Source organism: Calidris pugnax, unplaced genomic scaffold, assembly GCF_001431845.1.
Source record: "Calidris pugnax isolate Ruff unplaced genomic scaffold, ASM143184v1 scaffold247, whole genome shotgun sequence".
Lineage (NCBI taxonomy): Eukaryota > Metazoa > Chordata > Aves > Charadriiformes > Scolopacidae > Calidris > Calidris pugnax.
In genome coordinates, this window is record NW_015090980.1 from 55,798 (window position 1) to 64,926 (window position 9,129).

At 45.3% G+C, this 9,129-nt stretch overlaps 1 protein-coding gene across 1 annotated transcript; it reads right to left on the reverse strand.

Moving 5' to 3' along the window:
* Window positions 1-1,786: 1,786 nt before the first annotated feature.
* MUSTN1 (musculoskeletal, embryonic nuclear protein 1) lies at window positions 1,787-6,263 on the reverse strand. Its single transcript, XM_014953537.1, has 3 exons — window positions 6,039-6,263; window positions 3,151-3,271; window positions 1,787-2,248 (listed from the first exon to the last, which is right to left on the reverse strand). Exons 1-3 carry the CDS (start codon window positions 6,045-6,047, stop codon window positions 2,145-2,147), a joined length of 234 nt encoding a protein of 77 aa, XP_014809023.1. The 5' UTR covers window positions 6,048-6,263; the 3' UTR covers window positions 1,787-2,144.
* Between the last annotated feature and the right edge of the window lie 2,866 nt (window positions 6,264-9,129).

Consider the following 9,129-nt stretch of genomic DNA (forward strand, 5'->3'; position numbering starts at 1 on the left):
TCTCCAGCAAAGCAGCAAGGCTGGAGACAGGGGAGGATTCCTCCTGCAATTCATAGAGGAGAGCTCAGATCTTGCTGTCAACAAATGGGGAGTGACTGTCTTAGGGATACACTTTTACCTCCAATGCATATTTTTTAGATGAGGTCCATCTTAAAAGACAGAAAAACAACCCCTGGTCCTGAGCACTTACTGTCACACTGTGAAGCATCACAAATAATTGACTCTAAGGACATCCTAGAAATGAAGCTGTTAACAAAATCCCAAGTTTCCGGTAGACAACTAACTTTGCTTCCCTACGCATCTGTGCTGCAAGTCTGTACGACACAGAGGTTTCTGTGCTTTGCTAAATTGGCACCAACATACCTGAAGCTGGGTTGGAAACACAGCAGCCCCCCTCTCCTGCTACCCAATCTAGCAGATCTGCAATATTCAGTCACTTGTACTGTACAAAAAAAAGTGATAACATAATTTTGCCCCACATAATTTTGTCCCTCTCCATCATTTTTCTAATTATTAAACAACCTCCTGCCAACTTCTCATCGCAGATTAATTAGGGAGGGTTTGTTAAACCTGATGCAAGGAGAGCTCCAGTGTTACCAGGATGGGAATTTCCACGTGTTGTTTTGTTTTTAACTTCAAAGCTCTGTAAAGGGGTCTTTCTGAGAAGAAAAGGCTGTGCTGAGTTAGCTGTGAGGAGCCCGGGCCTCATGGAAAAACAGCGTCCAGCAGAGAGAAAAGGCAGGGTCTTGACTGCAAATAATAATATTTGAAAGTGAAAAAATGGGGCAGGGGAACACACCAGTAATATCTTTATTTTTTTAAGGAAACCTCCCCCTTGAACCTAAAGGATTTGCTGCTGCCTTATACGCATCCCACTCTGCAGCCTCTCTGGGAGCTTCATAGACATTAGCACATTTTATCCATCAAGCATTTGGAACACAAAAGGCAAAGATTATATTCTCCACAGTGCACAGAGACCTTTGATACCACTTTCACCTCCTAATCTGGCCTAGCCTGTGCAAATTTAAAGTAATTCTTTAAATAAAGATGGCACCTACCTTACCATTGCCGGTGTGCTGCCAGGGACTCAGGGTGTGAGAGGATCGCCTGTATTTGAGCACAAAGATCCAGCTGAGGGGGAAATATTCCAATTTATAGCCTCGGAGGAAAACAAGTTTGGTGTTTAATGCAGCAAATCAAGATATAAACAGAGCTGCAAAAAAAAGAGCTTCCACTCACAAGTACATTTGCTGCTGTACAGAGACACGCAGTGGGGTGTTCAGCGGGAGGACATGTCAGGAGGGACATGGTGCCTGTGGTGCCTGTCTGTCACCCCACTTCTCACTTGACCCAACGGGACATGAGGAAAAAAAACTGGGGGAATGAGCTGAAAAATCCCCCTAGGCGCTCGAGATATGAGGGGAAGGGCCGCGAGGGGAGAGACGTGAGGGGAAGGCCGCGAGGGGGCAGCCGTGAGGAGAGAGCCATAGAGCAGGCGGAAGTCACGTGGGGAAGGCCGGGGGGGTGGAGCCATGAAGGAGAGATATGAGGTGAAGGCGCTGAGGCGGGAGCCATGGAGAGAGATGAGGGGAAGGGCCATGAGGGGGGAGCCATGACGGGGGGCCGCCGGCCTGTGCACGCCCTGAGAGGCCTCGCCAGGGCACTGCTGCTTTCAGCCCAGATTTGGGTGAAATCTCCAGGTTTCTGTGAGGCCCCTTTGACCAGCTCCTCCCTCAGGTCCCTCTTGGCGAGGGTAGGGTGTGAATAAATTGCACTGACACCAAAACCGTGTCCTCTGGATGTTTATTCTTTGCGTTTGACAGACTCGATCACAGCTTGTAACACCGAAGCGTCTACAGAATTAATCTAAGCCTACATTGAAATTAGTCACCACAGTGTGCCAAGCTGTGTTCAATTTTTTTTTTTATTAAACCATTATAGCAAACACCGTTCAACACATAATATAAGAAAGCACATAATAAAAATTAACATGGAAGTTGTAACCTTTGACATGAGTCTATTCCCTACTTAATGACTTACAGTAGAAATTAGCTACTTAGGTCTACAGTGACATTAGTGTAAGAGGCAGAAATCTGGGAAAACGTTACAACAATCATCTGGGTGAGACACATCCAGCTCCGCCATCAGCCAAAGACGCTCTTGGCCGGCTCTTTGGGTTTCTCAAAGACGGTTTCACCCCCTGTCCGATCCCGGCTAAATACGGAGGGTGCTGCAGAGCCCATTTGTTCTTGGAAAAGAAAACCAGGAGAGGCAATCAGTGAGGTAGCACACCAAATTCGGGGAGTAAAACCAGTGCAGTGCTGCTGAAATACACATTTGATACATATTTCATCCGTCCATCAACTTAGAATCACTGGGTTGGAAGGGACCTTTAAAACCCATCTAGTCCAACCCCCCTGCAATAAGCAGGGACATCTTCAACTAGATCAGGCTGCTCAGAGCCCCATCCAACCTGACATTGAATGTTTCCAATTCAACTTCCCAAACCTTCAAGCACAGAGCTCCCTTCCCAAGCACAGGGCAGCTGACAGCACCTGTAAGTGGTAACTACCATTGACTGATCCCAAATTCCTGCAGATGCTTTAGAAACTTGGAAACTACAGAGGTCCAGGCTATTATGCTGAAAAGGTGTTAGAATTTATCATTTTTCCTTATACTCTCCCACTGGTGACGGGAAAGCAGGACAAAACCAGAGCATCAGGGTTCTCTAGTACAAGAAGCCACTCTTCTCCCTCACCCTCTGTCCTTTGTCCTCCCCAATTTCTGCTTCATCTCAAAACACATCAAATTCACCCAATTAAGAGGCCAGAAATCCCCTAGTCTATGACCAAGCCTCCAGTCTTCAGCTTGTGCAGCCGTTGGCATTGACTGTGGTCTCAGGGTCTGGTTTGAACCCTGGTTCAGAAGGCAGAGCCAGGGCTCTCCCTCCAGCTTTGTCCAGACAGGAAGGACTGCAGCTCCAAGCAGAGCCCTGGTGGCACCTCTTGGGGCGGTCAAGATGATGGATGCAAAGTCCCTGCAGTCAGGCCAAGGTCAGTAAACACACCATACCCTTTCACTTGAAGAGAGCAATTAAGTCCATGTTTTTCTTTGAAAGACTGCTTAAGTGTGTCCATCAAGGAGACTTACCACACTGCTTCATCACTTGGTAGGTTTTCGATTTAATTTCCTGGTTTTTGGAAAGGTTTCCTCTGGCTCCTTTGAGGTCCTCTTCCTTCACTGGAGGACGCTTCTTTTTCACGGGGGCTGGCTAAGAAACAGATGTATTGCCCACTCATCAGTATTTTGTGTTTAAAAGCACAGGGAACAAAGCTGCCTTAACCCAAAGGCTACAACAAAGAGTTGCTAATACAATACCACACCAATTTAAATTCTGAGACTGTACCCCAGATAACCCAGGTCTTTGCACAGCCACGATTTCACTGCCCTTCCCCAAATCTCTTGCCACTGTTACTGTTCTGAAACTGTCTTCTGATTGCACAGCCTTTGAAAGAGGCAGTGGATTGCTTTTTTTAAAAAAAATGTAATTTTTTTCTGTCCAGCTCTGCCTGGTCATTCTGCATCGCTAATTGAAGAATCTGTCCAATATTTGAGAAGGGAAAAAACATTCATTACTAAATGGAGCTTGTGCCTCCGTCTGCTCGCTACTTCTTTGAGAAATTGGTCAGAGATTCCAAAGTCTGGCTTCATTTAGTTGGAATAAATTTTACGGTTGACCCATAGTTATTGATCTTAAATTTAGGGAACGAAACTATCCGAGCACTCAACAGGGTTTTCTACTGAGCACATATGAAACACTGGACTTGGAACCCAAAGAAGGAGAAGGAAATCTAATACAGAAACAGATGCATCATTAGGTGGTGACTGCAATGTCCAAGTACTAATCTGTTTACAGTTTATCTTGTCAGAAGAAAATCAGGATAACATTAGGTCACATCAGCCTATCCCTACCTTTAAATTAGCACTTCAAAGTCAGACACAATGTCAATCAGCAGCAGTCAGCACCATCAACATTCCCTCTTCAGTTTGTTTCAAGTAGAGACTGCCAAGGTCCCACCAGGCAGACCTTTTGGCAGGGTGCAGGGGCACAGGAGATGTGAGTAAAAAGAATGAGAGACCCCCGCACTCCAACTCTAACAGGTTTGCACACCTAAACATCAATGAGAAACTTCTCTGACCTTTGCTACCTACATAGGGCTTCTGATCTTTGGGTTCTGGCAGCGGTGGAGCCCACTTACACACTTCTAAGCACTGCCCGTAAAGCTAAAAACAGTTGTGGAGGGAAACAAATCCCCCAAGGCCTGCAAATGGTTGGAGCAGCAAGTCCCAGGGAGCTTGCAGAGACAGCACATGCACGCCTGGCTCCCGGCAGGGACAGGCTGGCTGCACTGGACCCTTCGGCATGTTTTCCACCGGCTGTAGATTCCCGGGAACGCTCAGAATAGCTCACTGCCAATCCCTTTTGCATGTGTTGTGGGAAACAAAACATTCACAAGGCCTCTGGGGAAACACTCTATGAGTAGCCAAAGCAAGCAAGAGGAAAGGGTGGTAGCAAACCCTTCAAAATTCACAACAGCTTCTGGTGGGTTGGTGGGTTAACCAAACACCCTTACAGCCAAGGTTTAATTTGTCCTACTGCAGTGAAGATTGGCATGTGGTGGGAACAGTCCCCCGTGCCCACACCACAGTGCACAGGCAGCCAGTACAGACCTGTGCTGGGTCTAACAGAAATAAATAAGAAATCAAAAAGAAGCCTGCTCAGGTCCTTCACCAATTATTGGCAAGAGACAGTAACTGCAAAGCTTCTTTCCACTGGTACAAGGGACTTCTTGGGGACAGGGTAAGGAAAGAAGGCACTCGAGATGTTCTGAGACACAGCCAGGCTCAGCACAACTATTGAATTTTGCCTTGGTATTTTAAACTAAAACCTCTGGTGCTTTGATTACAGGTGGATTTTCCAGCAGTCCAGCTGCTGTGGATTACCTAGCCCCTAGTGAAGAACCTGCAGGGAAGGCTACTGCGAGCCACAGAGGTGAGCCCTGGACCAGCCAGCACCAGCAGTGCTGCTAATTGCTCCCAGCGCAAGGGCATTTGTAAGCAGGCTTTGCCAGGAGCCATTCCCAGCTGGCCCAGAAGCACTGCCTGCACTTTATCTGCTCCTGTCACAAGTCAAAAAGTGCTGCTTTGAAAGATGTATGACTATTTTTTTAAGGGGTCGTTTTGGTTTTTTTTTTGAGCAAAGAAAATATGCCAAACTGAGTTACTTTGTGTGGTCAAACGATTGTGCCCTCCCCATGTTCTTGCTCTCCATCCCACCCACCCCGTGAAACGCCCTTGCTGAGGAGAACTCTGGCAGGCACGCATAGCTCGCGTCGAAAACATAATGCTTAAGTGAAAACCTCAACATTTCTGAGCTAATTTTAAGATCACTTTGAAAGAGTGATTACTGGGGAACACGGTAAAGACAAACCATTAGTTACAAAATGAACATCAAAGTGTGTAATACATAAGTTCAGTCTCAAATATTGCATCCCAACAGTTATATTTTGCAGCCACGCTCTCTCTTTTCCTGCACATCACCAGCCGCACACTTCAGTGTAGCCACCTCCTTTCAAAACAACTGCCAAAATTTCAAACCACTGTCTGAGAAAGTGCGTTGGAAAAGCAGAAATCATTTCTCCTCTGAAACGTCCCAAACCAGAGGAGTGGTTTTTCCCTTCCTACAGAAATAAAAATATTTATGATGAAATGGAACATTTTAAAACTAATTAACCACATAGAGGGCAGCTGCTTTCATTCTTCATCAAATAATCCCTAACATGTTATTTGTTAAAATATATAAACAGTGTTTAAATACTTCAACACAATCAAACAAATGGCACGGCACAGAGAAGCCGAATACGCCGGTTAATGAGAGTAACTTGTTAACAAAGCTATTCCAAGGAAACCCTCTAAGACAGTCCATTTTCGGGGTGCCCTGCTCCGAGGAGAGCAGGCTCCCACCCATCTCCCCGTACCTGTGACATAACTGCGGTGCTCACTCGGCCGTAATCCCTCCCGAGGTCGTTTCCCGGCTCTGATTAAATCCAGCCCGTGAGCTCTGCGAACGCCTGTTTTTTTCCTCGACTTATATAGAGCATCTAACGTGAAGTCATTACTGGGTCACTCTCCCAAACCAGAACCCCGGATGATTCAGGTTCAACAGAGGCTGTTGTTGCTGAAGGGTTTATTCTTAGCGATGACTCGGGTTTGCAGTATTTACCGCGCCCCGCGCCTGGGGAGGGATGGATTTGGGGAGAGACGAGAGCAGACAGCTGTGGCTGTGGGGAAGCCTGATCCACTACAAAACGACTTCCCGGGAAGTCCGCTGGGGCTCTATTTATAACTTTAAAATGCAAAACTTTGTCTCTGACTTGTCTTAGTGGGGCAGAAGGGGGGAAAAAAAAAAAAAAGAAAAAAAAAAAAAAAGAGTTTGCGTTTCTTTCCCAGTGTAACAAAATATCCGTGCTCTAAAGATCATTTAAACCCAGCATCCAAAGCATAACATGAAGCTCTAAGTCACTTTTGCACAGGGGTCTTTAACAGAGGAGTATTTTGTGCATTTTGGAGAGTTATTAAAATAGGAAATGATTTTACCCTTAGAGTTCTATTGCTGAGCTGGCTCCGATGCCGGTTCTTACACAACTGAGAGAGTAAAATCACTTTCTACTTACAGCAGTATTAATAAGTTTAATCATTTCACCTGTCATCTGTATAGGAATACTTTACTTGCACATGAATAAATTCAGTGTTCCCCACTGTACATGCCGACAGTAGCAAAACCTTTTCCAGAACTTTTACCATTAGTTCTCTAAACAATTTTTTAATTAAGTAGAAAAAACCCAAATAAACTCTAAGCATGAATTCTGCTTTTTATTACCAGGAGAGGGTTGGGTGGGAGGTTGTTTCCCTTCTGTATATATTTTTTTAAAAATAAATTCTTTGCATCATGCCAAAAAATCAGCTTCTGTGACCACGCTCAACACCTACAGAGAACCAAGACTCCAGGCCTGTATGTTAATCTGAGAAAGGCAGACGTGACAGACCTCCAAATGTCTTCTACTAGTAAGACCGACCGTTGTAGTGGTAGAAATCTGCCCTGGCCTTTTCTTGAGCTCCTTCTATGTTTTGTTTAGTCTACAGAGGGAAGCACGGGAGGTAAGATAAAATAGGTATTTTTCATTATGAAAACATCACATCAATAGCACAGCACCAACACCATCCGATCAGGACAGTGGGATCTGTGGGCTGTGAACTATCCCCCAGGCCCCCAGGTGCCCATTTTGCCTTTAAGCTGAATTCTTTTTTGGGCCTGGGAAGATGCTTTCCTTAACGTGACCGTTGGGGAAATTATTTGTAGGTTAAGCAGCAGTTTGGATGTTACGTATTCAGCTGCTCCTTATGTTGAATTTCTATTTTAAACCCACGGCCTCGTAAACGAGAGGAAACATTTCTGCAGAACAGCAGCACAGTTTCCACTTCAGGAAAAACAGCAGATTTTTTTCTACTGTACAAAGTAACACCTCCCCTTCTCTACTAAGATGTTTCCATACAGTCCCATAAGCGTCACTATTCTGATGCTATCTATTACAACAGCAAAATAACATTCTGCATGTTTAAAGCAAATATTTAGAATCTGAGACACCAAACTATGTTTTCCCTTCAGCTTTCAAAATTGTTTCATTTAATTGGTCCTGCGTATTCTTCACTCAAAGGCAACAGTCATGCTTTCATGGCAATTTAATTTATACAAACAAAATCGTTATACAAACAAAATTAAACCACCTGCAGCTTGCATGCCATTTGGGGACAGGAGACGAGGTGCCTATAGAGGTAGGCAGCATATCCTGAAGTTTCTAAGACATCCCCCACAGATTGAGCCTGGACAATTCTGTTGTCTTTTATTATATCTTTCCTAAACCAACGCTGAACTACAAGCACAACCATTTCCTCTTACAGATCATAGCCTATTTTTTCCTTAAAAAGCCCCCACAAACATCCTAAGTCTACAGTTACTTACATTCAGAGCAGAAATCCTGTTGCCTCGTTGAGGTCCTGGGATCTGTTAAGTGGGGCATGAATGAGAATCAGAATCGTCTAGGTTTGAAGAGACCCTTGGGATCATTGAGTCCAACCATCTACCCTACTCTACAAAGTTCTCCCCTACACCATATCCCCCAACACCACATCTAAACGGCTCTTAAATACGTCCAGGGATGGCAACTCAACCACCTCCCTGGGCAGCCTATTCCAATGCCCAACCACTCTTGCTGTGAAAAATTCTTTCCTAATGTTCAGTCTAAACCTACCCTGTTGGAGCTTGAAGCTGTTCCCTCTCGTTCTGTCATTAATTACCTGTGAGAAGAGACCAGCCCCAACCTCTCTACAGTGTCCTTTCAAGTAGTTGTAGAGAGGGATGAGGTCTCCCCTCAGCCTCCTCTTCCTCACACTAAACAGCCCCAGCTCCTTCAGCCGCTCTTCAGATGATTTGTCTTCTAGGCCCTTCACTAGTTTCGTTGCCCTCCTCTGCACTCGCTCCAGCACCTCGATATCTCTCTTGTATTGAGGTGCCCAGAACTGGACACAATACTTGAGGTGTGGCCTCACCAGTGCTGAGTACAGGGGCACAATCACCTCCCTACTTCTGCTGGTCACACTATTTCTAATACAAGCCAGGATGCCATTGGCTAGGCTCATTTATTTACTAGTGCCTATTAGAAACACAAGTTAACCCTCTATTCATCTTCCACTGGACCACGAAGTGTGGAAAACTCCTTTGCTGAGGAAGGGTTGCAGCTAAAACATGGTGATTACTGGAGAATTTAGTGAACGTACACACGTCTGGCCACTGGTAGGAGTAACGGGCAAACACCGTGGAGGAGTTAGAGGTAGCAACGGATCGATACTGAGCAGGTCCAGCCCAGCAGAACACACTAAACTGCTGCCACCAAGACAGGAAGGGAGCTGCAACAGCAGCTCACCAAGAACAGGATTTCCACTGTATTCCAGCATAAAGGTATCAACCTCTTGCTATTTGCAGTCTAAAAAAATTAAAAAAAATAAATAAAA

What these genes read in the sequence shown, in the direction of transcription:
- MUSTN1 (XM_014953537.1), bottom strand. An exon ending in CCAAGTGATGAAGCAGTGTG is followed by an intron (nt 2,249 to 3,150) that starts GTAAGTCTCCTT and finishes TTCTTTTCCAAG; the next exon opens with AACAAATGGGCTCTGCAGCA.